The sequence below is a fragment of the Phaseolus vulgaris genome, chromosome 9 (genome assembly GCF_000499845.2).
Source record: "Phaseolus vulgaris cultivar G19833 chromosome 9, P. vulgaris v2.0, whole genome shotgun sequence".
NCBI classification, from domain to species: domain Eukaryota; kingdom Viridiplantae; phylum Streptophyta; class Magnoliopsida; order Fabales; family Fabaceae; genus Phaseolus; species Phaseolus vulgaris.
In genome coordinates, this window is record NC_023751.2 from 18,176,465 (window position 1) to 18,197,413 (window position 20,949).

Consider the following 20,949-nt stretch of genomic DNA (forward strand, 5'->3'; position numbering starts at 1 on the left):
GTTGAGCCAGTACCTGGCTGTGTATTCCATTGTCAGTTACATTTATCAACTGTAAAACTCGAGCAGAAAGTTCAGCATCAAGCACTTCTTGGGATTCCAAACTGCATATATAAATGCCCCATGAAAATAAGACTACAAATAAGTTGATACTTGATAAGCTATGAACACTGCTCAGAACTTCTTTGATGATCCACATCATTCCAAAAGAAAAAGGCAAGAGCCTAAATGGTTTTTACCTACAACCAGTACATTGTTTTATCTTAAGAATTGCAGCAATGATATGAACAATCCAAGCAAGTTTATCTTCAATCACACTGAGGTCACTGTTATCAGGAACATGTATTCTTGTTCTTTCCTATTTTGTCATTGAGAACAGTTAAACATCAATTTATAACAAATTCTCTCAACAAAAATTACAAAAGGGGTAACTATCAGCATTCAGTGAAAGCTATAACCATACCGTGTATATTTGCAGGACTGGTTCCATTACGTTTATTATAAATAAACTACTGCTTTCATACTGCACAATGAATACAAAGGAGTCAAGCAATCATAGTTCAATAAATTGCAGCAGAATTGCAAAAAAAGTATTTAAGAATGAATAAAGTATTTCCTATCTGCAGCAAATGAGTAACAACCATGATATCTATCTCATTCCTTGATCATACACAAAAGATTAGAATTCAGTATAATAAATTAAATCAAGGTTGCCTCTTGATGTCACTACCTAATTCAGTTGTTTGAGTCACTTATCTCCATTAACCCATTTTTGTGTAGCTTTATTATAGCCACTTTGCTCAATATAACGAATTTAAAGAGAATATGATTATGAATAAAACAAAGTTTAAGGTTACCGATATATAATTTTTTCTTTGAGTATCCAGTAAATTTTTCCATTAAATTGGATACCTAATAAATTAATCATTTTTATTAAAGTCCCTAAATTCAATATTTAGTTTAAGTCCATGAAACATTTTTAAATTTTCTTTTGTTCCCTCAATATTTTTTTTATCATAATAACCAATATGTTTTGCATCATATGGTGATGTATCATCTCAATACAGGTAATTGAAGGGATTTAATATTGATTATTGCTCAACATTACACATGTGATAACTTAATGGAAATATAGACAATACAACTGACATAGGTAACAGAAAAGACTTAAACCAAAACGGTTAATTTATAAGGTATCTAAATTGAAGAAAAAACTTATTGGGTACTCAAAAACAAAATTCAGTCTATTAGGGACCTAAAACTTGTTTAATTCTTCTTTTATTGCAACTTCCTTTTTTACCTCAGTAACTTAGGCTTTGATCCAGAATTACTTTATTTGGAATTCATCAGTTCCCACCAAGATCAAATATTTTTACTTAATAAGATTATATCAATTCTTTATCACATTAAATGAGCACGGAAGCTGGACAGTTGTTTTGTTAATATTCCTGTTTGTTTTAGCTTTTTATATTCTACTGATCTGTCATATTCTCCTCTTATATCCTTTTTGCCTTATAAATTTCTTCTTTTATTAAAAATAGAAGAATGAAAATATTAAATATGGATGATACCTGAAATCTACATAGGTATGGGAAGCAGTCTAATTGATCTTGAAGAAGCTCTGCATTGTCTAAGGGGTTCTCAGAAAGATCATCAGGCAATCCAGCCTATATAAAACAGACAGAAGATAGTACATTTATGACAAATGTCTTATAAACAAATGTTTAAAATTAAATGCATACAGCCTGTAACTATGCAGCAGGCAACATGTAAAGCATGCATGGATAATTGGAAATACCTGTACTGAATTGAATCTTGATGTGATGAAACTTTCAGTAATCTTGGGAACAAATTCATCCAGTAAGCTTGGCGCATCACCTTTTAAATATGGAACAGAAGACACCAATCTAGACCACAGCCCTAACAGGTAGTATACACTATTGCTTGCCCACTGACAAGAAAATATCAGCTTAATCAATACCTCAATATTTCAAAATATACATGCAAACATTCAGTTGAAACCTAATAAACTCATGAAGTATATCTTATTGATAATTATCACAAGACGTAGTCACGAATTTTTTTCCTGGCACTGCCACCATTGTCCCAAAGATAAATTGCTCAAAAAATACTTCAGAATATGATTTTTGAGCCGCTATATATCATGTATTCTCTGGGAAATTTTCTAAAGCAACACAATAATTAACCTGCCATGATTGCAAAGATTTGAGAGTAAACTCTGCAACCAAACGTATCCAATCACTGTAGCCTTCCACATTAACAAGCTCCGACAACTGCAACATTTAGTTTACAAATTTAGGTAACAAGTTCAAGGCAATTGGGGAAAAAAAGTAATACCAAAAGGATGTTCGGATGGAATAAATTATAGAACATGCAGAGTTATTCCGCTAAAGTTTTTCAACATAATTCTCCACGTATTAACAAATCAGAAAAGTCAAGTTCCTCATGGTTTGGAGGCAGCAGTTTTGGGGAAGAGATAAGTTAAGGTTGATTTTCATATTTGAACACTAAACTTTTAAGCAGTGGAATAAACATAAGTTGGTTGAGACATAAAGGACAAGATACAAATAAAAAAGTCATAAAATTTTAGTATGCCCTGTGATAATTAACTTGAACTGCTCCAGTTTATAAGTATAAATTAAACATTTATGCATGTAATTATTCCGTTAGGACACAAATAATAATAAAATTTATGGAATTGTTTCAGGTGTAAGGAGTGAAGTATTCAAAACATTGGCAGAGTAATATAGAAAGCAATGATATGTAAATTATGAATATATTCCGGCACTTGTTTGTCTCTTTAATATACTAATACTAATTACATAAAATTTAAATAATATTCTAGCTAACTACAATAAACAGTGGCAACGTAATTATAAAAACTATAGTCGGTCTTCGAAGTTACTATCCTATCATGGTGTGTATTAAAGTTTGAAAACTTAAAATTCCACAAGAATTACTAGGGGCAATTTGTATGGTGCACACAGTACAGTGCCCATCTAACTTCTAAGCCAAAGTATGTACCTAGCCTCCACTGCATGAACCCCATGTCCCTGCTTATGTACATTGCATTACTACCAATTAGAAATAGAAACCAGTAGATAGACCACAAAAGGAGGAAAAAACCGCACACAAGGCTACCTGATAATTCACTCTGAAACGACCAAGAAGACGACAAAATTCATGGTAATTATCATGATCTGCAAGACCTGCTTTCCAACACAGTTGAAATTGTAAATGCATGGCCAATACCAAACAAGAGAGCAAAAACATGAATTGGAAATAAAGTATTAAGTAGAGCTTCAAAATGTATATGCAAGTCTGGCCAATGTTTGTCGTGTATAACTTCTTTCTTCACAACATTTTTTGCTTTGCTGAACCTAGAGAGATTTACTATGGCTTTCCCCTTTTAATGCCACTGAAAAATAGAGTACATTGAATCTTAAATTCAACTAATCTATTTCCTGACTAATGGCTTATAAATGACAACCATGTGCAGCCCAATTTCACCTGTAATTACAAAAATCTCACCCAAGAGCTTTTTACCTAGGTCGAGTAAGAGCTTCTACAAACTCTCACTCCCTACACTGGCAGTAAATAACTGACTGGTTTGTTGAAGAGGCAGGAAGATTGAACAAGCTAAGACAGAATAAATTGTCATGATGACAAATACATGCACAAAAAGAAAGTAAGATAGAGAGATGTTCTGTTTTATTTAATGCTGCTCATAATGAATATATAACAAGAAATCCAAAAAAACTGAACAATAGACATTTTTTCCTTTCACGTATAATAATGGAAGATAATATTTCCAGTTTGTCATTACAATACAAAACAAGTGAAGAAGTAACAAGCCTACAACACCTTGCCCTGTTTGCAGGATTACTTTGGTTCCTGTCATTAAATGGGCCAAAAATTTAGAACGGGCAGCATCATTTGTAAACAAAGAGCGTCTTACAGACGCTAGTCGCACCAAGCACTCCAGTGCCTGGAAAGAAAAATAATTAATGCCTAAGAGAGAAAGAAGGCTCAAAAGTACAGGCCGATGAACCGTCAATAAGAAAATTTCACAAAAATAAAATAAGCATTAACCAATCATTAGTCAAGAAATACCTAAATTCTCGATTTTCCAAAATAAACAAACAAATTGTCATCTAATACAAGTGATAATATAAAAATTTGAAAAATATTCAACAAAAGATATCTTATTTAATACCTTGATAGTACATTAGTGTCATACTCAATTTTCAAGTAAAATGTAATGCAAAGGATGGGGTAATGTTGAATAATAATTTTTCTCCATGAGGTGCGTTGCTTGATTTCATAAGGAAATGATACTTTAACCTGCCCCACAGCCTTTCACTACCTTACTTTGGTGAAGCTTAGGGAGTTTACTTTGAAATTTTCAATACCAATAAAAAGGTTTCGGCAAAGTCATTAACAAAGGTTTTCAAACTGCTCTTCCTAGTCACACATGCCAGGAGATTGAAGAGTATTTTCAAGTTTGCTTGTTTTCATTTCCCTTTTCTGTTTTAACATTTATTATTCTGGAGGTTACAATAGGAATCCCAAGGCAGGATGAAGGCAAAGAGAAAGGTAGTCTAAGTCTGAGATACTTATGAAAGAAGGGAGCTTCTAAGTGAAGGCTGTAAGCTGTACTAGCGTTTTATATATTTTGCCTTATAATGGTTGAGATCAAGTCATCTTTGTCATTCTTTTTATCTCCCTTCAAATAAAATTATGCTTTTATTTCACAATAAAGAAAATTATTGCCCCAAGAGAAAAAGTAGATCATCTTCACTTTTTGGTAGTCTACAAACTGGAGATTCAGTTGTGTATCTTTTTCTAACCAACCGACAGCATAAACATTCCTGCAACAACCAAGGAATCCCGCCAGAATTTGCCAAGAAGTGTCCAGTCATCCCTCTTTCAAAAGAACAGGTTTTTGTTTCAGACTTAGTATAACACAATCACTATTAAAAACACCAACCATGCCCACTTTTGCCTCATTATAATAAACACTTAAAATAACGTTCAACCGACACCTTCTTTACAGCATAAAACATTCCTGCAACAACAAGGAATCCCACCAGAATTTGCCAAGAAGTGTCCAGTCATCCTCTTTCAAAAGAACAGGTTTTTGTTTCAGACTTAGTATAACACCATCACTATTAAAAACACCAACCATGCCCACTTTTGCCTCATTATAATAAACACTTAAAATAACGTTCAACCGACACCTTCTTTACCGCATAAAACATTCCTGCAACAACAAGGAATCCCACCAGAATTTGCCAAGAAGTGTCCAGTCATCCTCTTTCAAAAGAACAGGTTTTTGTTTCAGACTTAGTATAACACCATCACTATTAAAAACACCAACCATGCCCACTTTTGCCTCATTATAATAAACACTTAAAATAACGTTCAACCGACACCTTCTTTACAGCATAAAACATTCCTGCAACAACAAGGAATCCCACCAGAATTTGCCAAGAAGTGTCCAGTCATCCTCTTTCAAAAGAACAGGTTTTTGTTTCAGACTTAGTATAACACCATCACTATTAAAAACACCAGCCATGCCCACTTTTGCCTCATTATAACGTTGTAATTACTTTTCAAACATTTAAATAGCACCTAATCATGATTTGGCCAACACTTTTTCCATTCTAAAGGCTATGTCATCATTGCCAATTTCAAATCTCAAATAGCTAGCCTACATTTATAAGTTCGAAGTCTAACAAGTGGCAGCATAAAACCTACAAATAGGTCATGAAAGAAAATAAAACTAATGAACATTGATGGTTTGACAAAATTCTTTGAATGAGAATAAATTAAATAAACCGAGAAAAGTAAGAAATAAAATAGCAGTAGATACATCATGTATGCCCTTGATATGTTAACACTAATTTATAACATAGATATATGTAGAAAGCATATTAACTTAAAATGGTTATAATCAAATTTGATCATTCAGGTTAAGCTAGTGCTCTCACATGATATTTTTAAATTAAGGGGGCTATAATCAATGTAAGTAATACTCCAAAAAGCAAAAAAGATTAAAATTTTAGTTTTGGTGAACTTCAAGATCTAAATGTGAAATATATGATCATTGAAAAAAAGCATATACAGACCTCCTTTGAAAGAGGGGGCTTTGTAATGCCATAGTAATCAAAAAATATTTGTAGTGTTGAAGAATCCTCCAAAACAGGCTTCCAAGGTGATGGAATCTGCAAACCACCATATTACAAGATAGTAGATGAACCAACAAAAAAAGTAACTTTTGTGGTACTTCCCAAAAATTAAAATTTTAAATAAAGAAAAACTGATACCTGAACTGTGCCAAACTCATCTGAACTTTCATCAACAGATGTCCCCACAAAATCAAATGATAAACATTTCAAAGAAAGAGCAAGTGCCAATTCTTGCAATTGATTGACAACTGCATATTATACAATCTCTAATCTCAACATCATGACAGAAAAAGTAAGAAACAAGGTACTAAAAGAGAGGAGGAAATTAAGAGTATGAGTATTCCATTTTTACCATCATTTTTCAGTTGACCCAAGGATGTTAAAGATATCTGGAATATCTGAAAAAGATGTTGGTCTCTAAAGGAGCAAGCAACCCTTCGATGATTTGTTGCAGGCATTCCAGCATTAGCCTGAGGAAGGATTTAGATATAATAGATCAAAGAACAATAAAAAACGAGTAGAAGTGATTATGAAACTTATTAAGAAGTGAGTTTTAAGCTAACAAATCCTCACAAAATCAACTTGGTAAGGTGAGGATTACCCCCACTTATATACTGTAAATTGGTCTTATCCTTAGTCAATGTAAGATTTGCAATACACCCACTCATGCCAAGGCATATACATCTCGAGCATGGAACTGGATATTTGTGGTTGGTCCCATAGCGGCCCGATAGTAGCTAGCACAATAGACCCAACAAACCTCACTAGGATGGACTATGATACTATATTAAGAATGAACTTTAAGTCGCACTCATCCTCACAAAACCAGCTTGGTAAGGGGAATTACCCCTACTTATATATATTGTAAATTAGTTTTATCTCTAATCGATGTGAAATCTCCAACAAAACTCATTCGCCAAATAAGTTTTTTTTTCATTTATATTTTATTAACAATGACCTAACAAAAAGTATAACCAACACAGATATTCAAATTTCACAAACCTTTGGAATGAGGTTACCACAAATTTATGTGATGACCTCATGAAGCATATATTCCGCACATGACCATTGCTTTAAACTCATTAATGAATATGTGACAACATGTGTTAGATATTAAGAGATATTATAGATATTGTTAGATATTTCTATTTATGTAATGGACTTAGCTCATATGTTTCTTTTTCTATATAAACATAAGTTATATAACCCTATGTGTTCAATATACACAAGGGATTTATCATATTCTTCTTTTTCAAGTCCCTTAGCTCCAACCCTCAAGAAACATTCACACAGATACCAAATGTTGTCAAAATCAAGATCCTTAGGATCAGGAGTGGGTCCAAAGTGATAAAATGTAGGATCATAGGATGCTACTAAAATATAAAATTATGCATACATACAGATATATGTACACATATACCACACACACACACAAAGATGACAACATTAAAGGAAAAATTGGTTTAGGATCCCACAAAAAGAACAAGAGTATTGTACATGGACCATAGAAAATTTTAGGTACCAACATAATCTATTTGAGAAAATTAAATCTCAAATAAGTCAACATAAACAAATAAGTCACAGCTTAAGATGTGCAGGACACATGGAATCTGCAAGACAATAAAGAAGGTCGAGAGAGATGACATGCAAAACAGACAAGAGAGGTAGAGGAAATGTTCAAGAGAGAACAGGGCTCACATATACTAAGGCATCTTCAAAGCTATACTGAAACTAGGGAGCAGAAATTGAATTTAAGGGCACAAAAAAAGGGGTTTTTGGTATAGGGGTTTTTTATATACTGGGCTGTTCAACCAGACCGAAGACCAACTTGCAGGATCATGAAATTCATCAGATTTCACAAATTTGCTACAATCTCACTGCGATCTCACCTGTGCACAACATGATTCAATGCACAATCCAACTCAGGACAAGAATGGAAGATCATAAATCGACCAATCTCACAACCTACCCAGCAATCTTGACAACATTAGAGATACAAGTATATTGGCACAATTAGAAGGGAAAAAATCCAGGAAGAAAATAACTCCTATATCCCGGAATTTCCAAGGAATCTTGAGAAATTCCCCCAACCCAAGACAGATACTTACCCAAACTTCAAAGGATCTTACACTCATTTTAAATATCACTTAAGTAAAATTTCATATTGTTATAACAAAAAAAGGATATAATCAGTGACAAGCAAATCATTTTCAATATAAAGAAGCACAACAAGATGTTATGAATATTCTAGTAAATAAAAAAGTACATACAGAAAACAATAAAATAAGAATATTAAGACAGCTGCTTCAGCTGACTACTTTAAATCTGTGTGGTAAATAATCAAGGAATCTTTTATCTGTTTTTTGTACAACTTCTCCAGTAGAAAACCGTCCTGTTATTACTCAACACCCCCCCCCCCCCCGCCCCTAAAAAGGCACGGAACCAACATCCCCCCCATTTTTACTGTTCAATGTCCAGATCATTGGATGAACTCCATAAACAGACACATACAACCACAAACCCGTGCCAACAGTAATTTGTAATGTCCGCACTACAGATATTCAAGTAGCACAAATTAAACTCTAACCTGATTCATCTCAGAGATAAGCTGACTTAGGATCTTCAAACCAATGGCATAATGACCTGGCGTTGCCTGGATTGAAAAAATATGTTATGAGCAATATGTCTCAGAAACAGAAATCTACCAATTGAGATGGTGTGCAATGCAACAATTTCAGATTACATACTGATTTCTGGTTAACTTAATAGGATTTAAGAAAAAAGTTGCAGAAACCAAAGCACTTACTATCAGTGGTAAAATTATTAGGTCACAACATAAAGAATAATAGCTTATGTACACAGTTACTACACATCTGAGAAGGTGCCGAAATCAGAAGTGGGGTTCAGGGCTACCACTTCAAGTAAACTGAGAAACCTTTTTTAGTTTAGGAGATATTGAGTGATGTTCAAAAGAGGATAAGCCACATTCGTGGTTTTAAAATGAAGCAACCGCGATTCTTGCCACAATGTCAAGGTTTTTTCTTGTTTTACTTGAGTCAAGAAAATCGTCTTTCGATGCAAGATACCGTATTGCATGCAAATTAAACAATCGATTTTATATCACCTGACTCAAGAAGTTCATTGATTCTTTGACCAGGTCTCGGAATCGGTCATCATCAAACCATCCGAACTTTGTGACTCGACACAGAAGTTGGATCAAAGAAGCAGTCACAAATGGCTGTAACTCGGGTCCTCTGGTCGCTAGATAGTTTATGAGGTACGTCCCTAACATGCATTAAAAATAGTTCTATGAATTGCAGCATCTTGAGTCACCGAAGAGGGGACAAGAGTGAAATAAAGAGAAACAATACATATATCTAGGCGAAGCTTCAAGGCAAGGCTGTGTTCGGTGACTTGTTTCAACAAACTGGAACTAGCCAGCATCAATGCATAGGGTGTCAAGGCATGATCAAGTATGTATTGGCATTGAGAAATGTATTCAGTGTTCATAGAGAAGCATTTCAGTGTGTTCTCCGCGTGAGCACGTTCTACCGAGTCCTGCGAATTGTACAGCCTCTCACACAATGCTTCTAGTTGTGCCAACTCCATCGCTCATCAAGATTCGGCACACACAAATCTCAGATTTCACTACGGGCGATGATTAGGGTTGCGACCACAGAAACAAGGCGGCGGCGATGACGGGGAGGTGCCGCCGGCAACCGCAAGAAGACGGGGAAGGTGGAGAGGAGATTAACGAAATGAAATCGGAGTGGATAGAGGATTGGGTTCTACCACAACTGCTGGACCACGATCACATCGCATTGGCAAAATGGAAGAAATTCTTGTGCTTGATCCATCTAGGTTTTCTCAATCTCTTTCTTTGTTAGAAGGATTTTTTTCTTTTCTTTTCTTTTCTCCCGTTTATGTTATGCGTGAACGACAAAAACTGTTTAAATAAATACTTTCCGTTTTTTTATTCATGCACCGACTGTGTTTTATTTATTTTTTAAATAAATGCGAAAATAACCGGGTTGTAAGAATAATTTACCTTCGCTAAAAAAAACTCATTTATTTTCTATCAAATTTGAAAATGATTGAAAAAACATTTTTTACTTCCATATTACAAACTTGAAAAGGTAATAGCTATTTATTAGTAGAATTTGCATGTTTAAATTATATTAATTTTTCATCTGGAATAAAATAAAAATATCATTTTTTATAATAAAAAAACGTAAGTTAAGCATTTGAATGAAATAGAGTGGATGATTGTCTTTTTATGTTCTATGTGTATTTTAAATTTTTATATGACAAAAAAGGAATGATATTTCCTTTCAATTCATCTATTTTCTATAGCTTATTTATATGTAGTGGTCCATGAAAAGATATTCAAAATATTAAAATCTATTTATACATTATTTGGACCTTTAAATTCATATAACAACTCAAAAACTAAATCTAAATTATTGTTTATTAATCCTAGCAAGCCTAACCTTCCATTTTCTCAACTATGTCTTCCCCTTTGTGTGTGTTAGTGGAGTTTATTGAAACAAAAAATAACATAAAATGATATTGTCTTGAAGTGTCATAAATATCAAAACATGCAATTATAGACAATGTCTTCTATCAAGGTCTTAGAACATGTTCTATTTGTGTTTGTTGTGATCTTCTTTTCATCATTGCTTTTTCCCTCCCTAAATACCTCTTAGAGGCTTTTGATTATTTATTGGTGTGTTCTACTTATTGTTGTAACACCTTTTTTTATTTTTTGAAATATCGGAACTTTTAAATCCTAAAGTTTTTGCAAGTTATTTGGTTGTTACTTCTTATGTTTTGTTGCACTTATTATTGTGCCAATTAAAGTTTGGACACACTTTAACCAAACATTGTTGAGAACCTAAATTTGTTTCAACCTAATATTTTAAAACCAAAATTATTTTTGTTACCCAAAATGGATATAATTTTCTTAACCACCTTAACAAACTCCTCCAACAAAATTTGATTTTCTCTGTGAATAAAAGGCCTAACTAATATGTAAGAGTGTTTCTAAAATTTTGCAACATTCATCTTATTCAGTTTGCTTAAACTTAAAAGATGGATCTTGTGCTTGTTTGTATTGAATCAGATTTTTTTAAAAAATGGATTCCATGTATTGCATTTGTTTGTTGTGTTGAGTGAGGGTAGGGCAAAAATTCATGTGATATAACACAAGTTTATGCCTTTTATGTGAGCTCAGATAAATATTGATGAGAATAGTGTGGTGAATTGAATAAGGTATCATCCTTTTGTGAATAGTGGAGGATGGTAGTTTTTCAACCAGATAGAGGAGTTTAATAATTGGAGAGGTTGAGTAAGCTATGAAGGTGTTTTAAAAAAATGGATTTCAGCTTGCTAGCTATTGAAATGGTCTAAAAGTATATATTAATTACAATAGTGAATTTTAATAATTTGTGTAAATATTTGGATATATAAATGGAATTTGAAGATTTTTGTTGGAGAATTACAACAAAATTATTCTTTGAAAAATAATCTATAAATATTTTTTTTAATCAATAACAACAAATTATATAAATGAAAATCAACCCATATACAAAAAATTTAATTTGGATATGGAGATATAGGTATAAAAAAAATTATCCTCTAAAGTTATTAAAAACAACATCAATCTTGAATATTCACGCTACGGATAACAAAATCAATTACCTGTTAGTAAACTCATGGACCTGATCCGATAGTTTGTCATTTATGGTTGTTTTCCGACCTATGTATTTAACGTTATGAGAGAACACAAGTCAAAGGATCTCAATCAATTAATCCATTACACAATTAAGACAGAATCATGACTAAAGGCAGAGATATGTTACAATTCAATCTATATATACTAGTTTATGCTCCACGGAAAAGATCATCTAATACACAACAAGAAGTACTCTCAACTCATATTTTATCATATACTCATTATATTTTGTTTTTTTTATCGGCAATAAAAAATAAATAAATGGGAACCACTTCAGGAGTGGTTCAACCCTTATACATAAAGAGCAAAACACCTTACCATACTCCTACCACGAAACACCTACCTGAATATCTAAGGAACAACCAAACTAACCATAGGAAAACATTAAATTATCATCCTCATACAATCTACTGAGTTCAAAACCCAATTAGAGTACCCGAAGGAAGCACAATGAGACTTTGCGTAAATCCACGACCAAACTTTTACCTGTACCAAGGCGAATACTTCGAGCGCATCTACCACCCCTATCAAAGGACACACAATTCCTATGATTCCAAATACCACTCACATTTTGTATTCTTACGATAAATACGTTTTGTATTCTTACAATAAATACGTTGTAGATTATCTTTTTGATATAAAGATCTGTTGATTTTTAGTTGTTATGGATTCTTTGTTGATTCTGCTAGAAAATTTAATCAAAACACCTCTCAAAATTATTGCTGCAATAAATTTGTGTGAAATTTAAGTTTAGTCATATTGATATTCTCTATTCATATATATATATGAAACTGATAATCAATAGAATACTTATGGACATTATTCTTAGTTCTTTTAATGTATATACCATTAATATTTTCTTTATTATCACCGATGTAAAAAATGTGAGATAATACTCCAAATCACTATTTATTTGAGTAACGTGATAAAAATTACGATCAGTTATTTGTATAACCAATATACTAGGTCGCCCTTGTCGCACAAACGTGAATGGCACTCGTGCCTTCACGTTTTGTTTTACGTGCTTCTCAATCAATCTAATATCAATCAACCTGTTATTAATTTTATTGACCAACCTATTATTTCTCAATTAAATCACCAAACTTTACAGATATGTTTGTCTGATTAAAAAGACATATATTTTTGTATTTTATGTTTAAAAAAAATTCAAAATATAATTTTATATATATATACAGTAATAATAATAGCAAATAATATATAATTTCGATAGTTAGCTACAGTATCTAAATGATGTAATAAAAAATATCATTTAATATATTTTCCATATAACAGTTATTTTTACAATCAATAGACAGTTTTAACAAATATTTTATGAATTTAATTATAACCCATTAATTAAAAAATTCACACGGTTTTTAATTTGTATATTGTTATGCATAATAAATGTATTAATTTTCATAACAATTACTTTCAGTATGATATTCAGGACTTTTTTTTTACTAACCGTGTAATTTTTTATTTATTTTAAGAATGCAAAAGGAAGAAATATTTATGTCTATTGGTTTTAAACAGCACAAAATTGTTATTTTAAAAAACTACTATAAGAATAAAAAAAATATACAGGATAGAAAGATATAATAAAGACAATTAAAGCAAAAGTAATAATATCGTGGTTTTTTCCTTAAAATATTTCATCACTTGCAGAATGCAAACTTGTCAAAATCAAACACTTTTCATCGAAAATTAAATTATGAAACTTTTACTTTTCATTTCTGATCATCATTTTCTTAAGAGTAAAAATGTTAAGAGAAAAGTATGATTGTTGTTATTATTTGAGAAATTTTGATAAAAATAAATAAATAAAAATAAAGAAATGTAAGAATACTAATTTTAAAAAATTGAATTATGTAAACAAGTCAAACTCATATATTTCTGTCAAAAATAGTTGTTTTGAAAATCAAGTGCCTAACTTTAGTATATTTAGATGAGCGTTTTTAAATTTAATTTTAAATAAAATTGATTACAAAATTATTTTTAAAGTGAATTCATTTTATGTTGGAATATTTTACCTTAATAAGTTTCACATAAAAATTACTTTGGTTTAGTTATTTTTGTAGTTTTTGAAATTTAGGCTAAATCTAATTTTGGTCTCTCTAATTTAAGAAAATATTGTAGTGTCTTAAATTTACAATTTACAAAATAAGGTTTTAGGTCCAAAACACAAAAATTGAAGGGCTATTATGTTTTTTTTTAATATTTTTAATTTTTCAAATTCAATATTTAGAGATTGAAATTATTGTTTTTTCAAAATATGTTAGGAATTAAAATGATTTTTTAAATTTGAAATATCAAAATTGGGTTTACTATAATTTTTAGGAATTAAAAAATATAATAAAACCTATGATTTATCAATTATCATGCTGAAATTTAGAGACAAAATCTATTTTACTCAATAATATTGTATTATTTATTTTAAAAAATATCAATTTAGTCATTCAAATGGTAATGGTGTGCAGTCTTTGAAATAAATCTTAAAAATGAATAAAATGAAAATTAATTCTTAAAATTATAAATTATAAATTAATTTAATTCTAAACGCTAATTTTCTTATTTTAATTTAATAAACAACCTTTTAATCATCAATTTGATGGACAAAATTGTTAAGATTAAATTGATAATTTATTATTAGTCACATTTGAAGCTGTTTGCATGCGGCGTGGGAACGGTATCTTGTTCCCGCGTTCTTTTTATCTGTTTTTTTTTTCTTTATCAAACATGTCTTCTCTGATTTAAATTATATTGCCAAATCGTGTTTTTTTAATGTGTGTCTTTTTTTACTTATGGGTAACCCTTTTGACACAAATAACTTAATTAAATGCTTTACAATTATTATTTATTAAAGTAGCATATCAGAATTCCGTCCTATTAAATAATGCAGCAACTGTTTTTGTGTCAAAAAGTTTTCTACAATGCGTAGCCATAAAAAATGGTCGTTGTTGGCGCGCGAGTGTCTAGAAGACAAGACTTTGACACAATATAAAACAAAGTCTTAGAATTTGATCAAACCGAACATGTTCAAAAATCAATACACGTCATTATGGAATTTAATTTGGTCAAAGAAACAATGTCCAGAAGTTGATCAGGAATGGAGCAATGAATAAATAGATGGTTCGTATTATTGTTTTGTGATTCTTACACGGCACAGAAGAGGTGAATCAAACAGCAGCAGATGGCATCATCTAACTGTGCTAATCTCTCTAATCCTTACCATCAATGCACCCAAGCTTGCTCCAAAGCCACCAACCAAACCAACAGAAAGAAGATTAATTCTGGTTAGTTCTTTTCTCCTCTCTTCATTCTGTATATGTATTTTGGAACCATTTCCGTCTGTTAAATTTAGTTTTGCATGGCTGCTAAGGTTATGGTCGAAGTGTGACAGATGGTGAGCTTGGGAAAAAGGTTCATAAGCAACACAAACGAACTTACTCAGGTTGTCCTAAAGCGTCTAATCCTTACCACGAGTGTGATCACAACTGTTACAAAAGATTATCGGATTCAGGTACCCTCTTTCTCTCTCTTTTCATCTCAGGTTCAAACCTGATGAGGAATTTTTTAATTTCAGTACCCTTCTATTGTATTCAATCTCGGTCCAATCTTTTTAATTATAATTCATGCAAAACAACGTCTCTGTTTTAACTTAGCCTCTAAATCAGGCTAAATAAATAGCGATAGAATTAGACATCTTTCGATCATGCAATTAACATCTTAAGAACATGGATTTTATTTACTGTAGCCATACTGTTCGACAAAACATTAGGATTCATGTTCATATTATCTGTTAAACAAACTTATAAATAGATTGCTGAGTTCACAAATACTGTTAGTTCACGTGAGTATGATAAAATTTAATTCTAGTTATCTAAAAACAATTCTATTAATTTGAATTCTTGTAAATTTAAAAAGTATTTAAAGTAGTAACATGTGTTATTGTGTATGTATGGTGTGTTTGATTTAACTCGGGTAATCCACATTTATAAGAAAATTCATATGACAGAAAAATATGAAACTAGTTGTATAGGCACTAGAGTCGTTTTAGAGGTATAAAAGTTGGTCCTTGACTTGATGAACGGGTGGTTGATGAAGATCTCTCACATGCCGATGAATAAATATGTTTCTGATTCTTGTCCATTCTAATTGCATTTGTAGGTGCCCCTCCTCCGTTAAAGTTAGACAGGAAAAATAAGCTAGGTTCTAAACCAGAACCCCCTGTTCTTGACAGCGTTCCTGCCTCAAAAGTTGGAGCAATTTACCTATCTGATGCTTCATCACCAATATCACAGTATTCTGAGAAGAAAAAGGCTGAGACAGTGAAAAACGAGCACGTTCCCTCTGAGCCAATTTCTGTACAGAAACATGATCCAGTTGTAAAGGTAGTGGTCACTCTTTTGTCTCACGTCATGCCTTCCAATCTTTGAGTTAAGAAAGAGCGACACAAACTGATGTCATGTCTTGCATGTGCTTTTTTTGCAGCCTTTCAATCTCAAAGACCAACCAAGGGATCATGTTGCCGACCCAATGCCAACAAATCACAAGGAAAAAACAGCTTCTCATAAAGTTGTTCCAGTAACTCATCATGTTGATGACACTCAAGAATTGGGTCTTAATATTTCAGCCGGTGGATCCGTAGGTTCCAGTTTCTCTGGTATTCGAAATGAAGAAAATTTAAACGATGAAGGAGAGAGCGAGTCAGTGACTTCAGAACCCCGTCTTCAAGTTGGAAGATATAAAGTAAAAGAAAGTTTTGTTTCGATCCTGCAGTCTATCCTTGACAGGTACGGGGACATAGGAGCAAGTTGTCACTTGGAATCAGTTGTGATGCGTTCATACTACATTGAATGTGTATGCTTTGTGGTGCAAGAGCTACACTCCACCTCAATAATTCAATTAAGCAACTCCAAAGTGAAAGAATTGTTGGCCCTTCTTAAGGATGTGGAATCTGCTCAACTTCATGTTGCATGGTTGCGTAGTGCCCTCGACGAATTAGCTGAAAATATTGAACTGATTAATAAGCAGCAGGAAGTGGAGACAATAAAAGAGGAGCTAGAACAAGAGTTGGGAAGTTTGGCTCAGAAAGAACAAGAGGTTGCTGATATCAAAGCACGAATTCCTGAGATCAGAGCTCGTTTGAGAGAGGTCGAACTCAAGTCAGAAGAACTGACCAAAAACATGCTATCTATCAAGTCCAATGTTGACAATTTGCCTATCAAATCGTTGGTAGATGAACTATTATGTTGAACAAATTCGTTTGGGGTGCACGCATATTAATAAGTTGCAAATTTGCAATGCTTAAAGGTAGAATAGGTTACTGAATAAATGCATGAAGAACAATCTTTTCTTATTAGGTATGATAAATGCCGACTCAATACTATTATTTTAATATTTATTCATATTATTTAAAAATATATATTTTGATAATTATGAGACTTATATACAATTCTTGAAACGGTTTATTTATATATAAATATATATGATAAAAGATAAATTTGTAACTAAATGATATGAAAAATATTAAAATAATAATATTGAGGATGGTAATGTGATGGTATTAAAAATATAGGATTGTCAATATATCATCATCCATCATTTAATTACAAATTTATCTTTTATTATATATATTTATTTTTTAATCCAATCACATTAAGATTGTATATAATTTTTGGAGTTATCAACCTATCATTATACGCTCACATACAAACTACACAACTCTCCATTGTGAAGGGGATGTTTGTGAGACCGTTTAGACTAATTTTTTATTCAATCTTAATTATTTTTACTAGCAAAACATATGCCCGTAAATATATATTCATATTTTTATTAGATTAAATTATATATATATAATTTTAATATTTGTATAGATTTATTATTTTTATGAATAATTAATTGAAAATAATAATATAGTTTAAAATATAAATAATTTTGTGAAAATAGTATTAAAAAATTATATAACCATTATTTTTAGAAAGAGAAATTATTTAATTGTTTTAAAATAAAGAAAACTTATATTCAATTACTTCTAATTTATTAAAGGGTACAATTATTTAATTAAAAAGTGGTACCAAATGAAATTAACAAATAGTGTATCCTCTTTGTATATGCAATAGAAGAATTCAATTTCTCAAGGGCAGGCCAAACTAAGACGTGAAGAAGGGGACATGTTAAATATAGATAAATAATTAAGTGATTGGGCAATTATAAGAGAATGATTAATAGATAGATAGATAATCCAGAATAACAGAGAAAAATAATAAGTGAAAATATTTGATGAAAAGAATAGGCATTAGGTTTTCCAAACCTTCCATTCACTCCACTTTAATCTCACTCTTCCGCCCCACACTTTCATAATGCTAACCAATGTATTACGTTTTCATCACAACTTTTTAATTTCATAAAACTTTTATTTAAATTTCCTACTATGCCCAAACTTTACCATATTCACTTTAAATCAAATACAACACAATTTTTCATTTACAACTTTATTATACCTTAAAAACTTTACACAAAATGACAACTTTTACGATGAAATTACTCCATTACGTTCTTGGATATATAAGATGGATTTATTATACTGGGCCAACTAAACTGTTTGAAAATTGAATGGTAACTCTAATTTTCTTTGCACAAATCAGGTATAGAAAAAGACATGGATGCTGTAAATCACGTTGGCAAACATAAATCATTTGACGAGCAGTAGCGGATAACCGTTAGAGAGAAATGTTGTTGCAAAAGACGAGGAGGTAAAAGGAAGAAGAAGAAGAAGACAACAAAAATTTATGTCGCAAAAGACGAGGAGGGGTAAAGAAAAGTGGCATATAAATATAAAATTAAATAACGGTCATAATCTCTCCTCTGAAACCAAACTACAAACAAACCAAATAAATAGTAACAATAATAAAAATAAATAAATAAGTAAATTACAAAAGAAAAGACGAATGGGTCATCATCATCATCACATACACACACATCAAGCGAATAACAAATCATGAATGCAAACACCAATTAAACTTCCTCTACACTATCTCTCTCTCTCTGTCTCTCCATCATCATCATCAACTAGTTGGTAGGGTTGCTCCGGAACGACCCCAACGCCTTAATAGCCGCTGCTCTCAGTATGTACTGGTGGTACGCCGCCGCCGCCAATGCTCCCACGAATGGTCCAACCCAAAAGATCCACTGCAACAAAACACACCACACATTATCATCAGTTACAATTTAAAACAGCACAACCACGCATCCACGCACGTCAAGCTAGAGTCTTACATGGTCATCCCAAACTTTGGCATCGTTGTAGATAACAGCAGCTCCGAAGCTTCTAGCTGGGTTTATCCCGGTACCAGTAATGGGTATGGTAGCCAAGTGAACCATGAAAACGGCGAAGCCAATAGGCAATGGGGCCAACACCTGCACAACAACACAACACATTCATTCATTTATTTATATACTTTTATTACTAAAAGTGGCATAGATGCAGCAGTAGTGAGGGTGTAGGAGAACATACGGGGATGTGAGAGTCACGCGCGCTTCTCTTGGGGTCGGTGGCAGAGAAAACGGTGTAGACAAGCACAAAGGTGCCGATGATCTCTGCCCCGAGAGCGGTACCTTTGCTGTAGCCGGAATTGACGGAGTTAGCACCGCCGCTGAGGGAGTTGTAGGGGTGCTTCATGAAGGCCTTGACCAAGCCAACACCGCTGATAGCACCAAGGCACTGCGCTACAATGTAGAAAAGCGCACGGATGAGCGAGACCTTGCGCGCCAGGAACAGGCCAAAAGTCACCGCTGGGTTTATGTGTCCACCTGTCATGTTTTGTGACAAAAAGTTAAAAACTGTTGCAAGCAAAAAAGAAACGGAAGCGGTGGGTTGGGTTGGGTTAGTCGTTTACCGGAAATGCCGGCGGTGCAGTAGACGAGAACGAAGATCATGCCACCGAAGGCCCATGCTATGCCGAGAAGGCCAACGCCGTCGCAAGGGCCGGTCTGCTTCTTGTGGCCGATGACGGTGGCGACGGTGACATAGAGGAAGAGGAGCGTGGCGATGAACTCGGCGATGAGGGCTCTGTAGAAGGACCAGAGCTTAATCTCGGCGAAGTCGAGGAGAGGAGCTGGTGGAGGGTCTACATAGTCCTTCCTCTGCTGCCCCTCTTCGCTGACTTCCTTGGACATTGTGGTGGTGTTGGTGAAGGAAGAGGAACAAATGAAGAAGAAGAATAAGATAAAGAAGAAGAAGATGAAGAAGAAGGAGAGTGGAGGTTGGGTTGGGTTGGTAGGTTATAAGGAGGAGAGAAGAGTGTGGTGTGGATAAGAGAAGGGCATTTTGGGATTAAAAAAAGAGAAGAAAAAGAGAGTGAGGTGTGGGACAGAGTAACATGTGAAGGGTAATGATATAATGGGTAGACAGAGCAGAGGTGGGCCCTCTTCTCATCTTCTTCTTCTGTCAGCCTGGCATGGCATGCAACCCCTACAACAACACAACGTTCATATCTCTCTCTCTCTCTCTCTCATTTATTCATTTCAAATTCATTTTCCTTCTCAACTTAAATTCAAATCATGCTATTTTCAATTCAATTAAAGGTAACAGACAAAAGAATATGAATTATATATTTTATTATCACGTGTCAATAACTTTTTTCCTACCTTGTATTCAACTTTTTTTACCCACATGAAACTCTTTACTTTTTTACGAAAGTTTGAATCTAAAGCAACCAATGCGTTGTACTTCACACCAAAAAGTGTTCTATGTTGGTTAAAATGATGAAAGTTTTTTCTTATTTTCCTAATTTTATCGTATTTTACCATTATTGATAACTATTTTTTTAATAAAAATATAAAAGAAGGGAGATGATTTAAATAATAAAATGAATGAATGGAAATAATGAAAAAGGTAATGTTAATAATTGAAAAGCAGTGTGGGAGAGTATAAGTAGAGACATTCTCTGGTGTGGAAAAGTGAAAGGGTGAGGGAGGAAGAGCAATGGACATAAAGAGTCCAAC

The 20,949-nt window shown here is 32.9% G+C and overlaps 3 protein-coding genes across 4 annotated transcripts in view; 1 reads left to right on the plus strand and 2 right to left on the minus strand.

The window, feature by feature from the left end:
- The window catches only part of LOC137821096 (uncharacterized), a 32,503-nt gene extending 22,327 nt beyond the window's left edge, over positions 1-10,176 (minus strand). The window contains exons 1-14 of one of the 2 annotated variants that reach the window (XM_068625520.1): positions 9,581-10,176; positions 9,334-9,494; positions 8,797-8,862; positions 6,562-6,679; positions 6,348-6,457; positions 6,150-6,245; positions 3,883-4,006; positions 3,160-3,227; positions 2,205-2,291; positions 1,796-1,948; positions 1,569-1,664; positions 461-520; positions 237-355; positions 14-101 (exon numbers count right to left, since the gene is read on the minus strand). In XM_068625520.1, the coding sequence (XP_068481621.1) occupies positions 14-101; positions 237-355; positions 461-520; positions 1,569-1,664; positions 1,796-1,948; positions 2,205-2,291; positions 3,160-3,227; positions 3,883-4,006; positions 6,150-6,245; positions 6,348-6,457; positions 6,562-6,679; positions 8,797-8,862; positions 9,334-9,494; positions 9,581-9,818 (1,584 nt within the window). In that variant the 5' untranslated portion in view covers positions 9,819-10,176. The remainder of the gene's footprint in view (positions 1-13; positions 102-236; positions 356-460; positions 521-1,568; positions 1,665-1,795; positions 1,949-2,204; positions 2,292-3,159; positions 3,228-3,882; positions 4,007-6,149; positions 6,246-6,347; positions 6,458-6,561; positions 6,680-8,796; positions 8,863-9,333; positions 9,495-9,580) is intronic. The other variant, XM_068625521.1, reaches the window with a different exon arrangement.
- Positions 10,177-14,971: 4,795 nt separating this feature from the next.
- Positions 14,972-17,388, plus strand: LOC137822915 (uncharacterized). The gene is made up of 4 exons (XM_068627939.1): positions 14,972-15,236; positions 15,323-15,463; positions 16,111-16,334; positions 16,435-17,388. Exons 1-4 carry the CDS (start codon positions 15,134-15,136, stop codon positions 17,197-17,199), a joined length of 1,233 nt encoding a protein of 410 aa, XP_068484040.1. The 5' UTR covers positions 14,972-15,133; the 3' UTR covers positions 17,200-17,388.
- A 1,369-nt stretch (positions 17,389-18,757) lies between these two features.
- LOC137820322 (probable aquaporin PIP2-8) lies at positions 18,758-20,316 on the minus strand. The gene is made up of 4 exons (XM_068624352.1): positions 19,842-20,316; positions 19,460-19,755; positions 19,222-19,362; positions 18,758-19,134 (listed from the first exon to the last, which is right to left on the minus strand). The coding sequence occupies exons 1-4, from the start codon at positions 20,119-20,121 to the stop codon at positions 19,015-19,017; spliced, it is 837 nt and encodes a 278-aa protein (XP_068480453.1). The 5' UTR covers positions 20,122-20,316; the 3' UTR covers positions 18,758-19,014.
- Between the last annotated feature and the right edge of the window lie 633 nt (positions 20,317-20,949).

What these genes read in the sequence shown, in the direction of transcription:
- LOC137820322 (XM_068624352.1), bottom strand. Translation starts at nt 20,121, where the DNA reads ATGTCCAAGGAAGTCAGCGAAGAGGGGCAGCAGAGGAAGGACTATGTA. An exon ending in CTGCACCGCCGGCATTTCCG is followed by an intron (nt 19,756 to 19,841) that starts GTAAACGACTAA and finishes AAAACATGACAG; the next exon opens with GTGGACACATAAACCCAGCG. An exon ending in CGCGTGACTCTCACATCCCC is followed by an intron (nt 19,363 to 19,459) that starts GTATGTTCTCCT and finishes GTTGTTGTGCAG; the next exon opens with GTGTTGGCCCCATTGCCTAT.
- LOC137822915 (XM_068627939.1), top strand. Translation starts at nt 15,134, where the DNA reads ATGGCATCATCTAACTGTGCTAATCTCTCTAATCCTTACCATCAATGC. An exon ending in CAGAAAGAAGATTAATTCTG is followed by an intron (nt 15,237 to 15,322) that starts GTTAGTTCTTTT and finishes ATGGCTGCTAAG; the next exon opens with GTTATGGTCGAAGTGTGACA. An exon ending in CAAAAGATTATCGGATTCAG is followed by an intron (nt 15,464 to 16,110) that starts GTACCCTCTTTC and finishes TTGCATTTGTAG; the next exon opens with GTGCCCCTCCTCCGTTAAAG.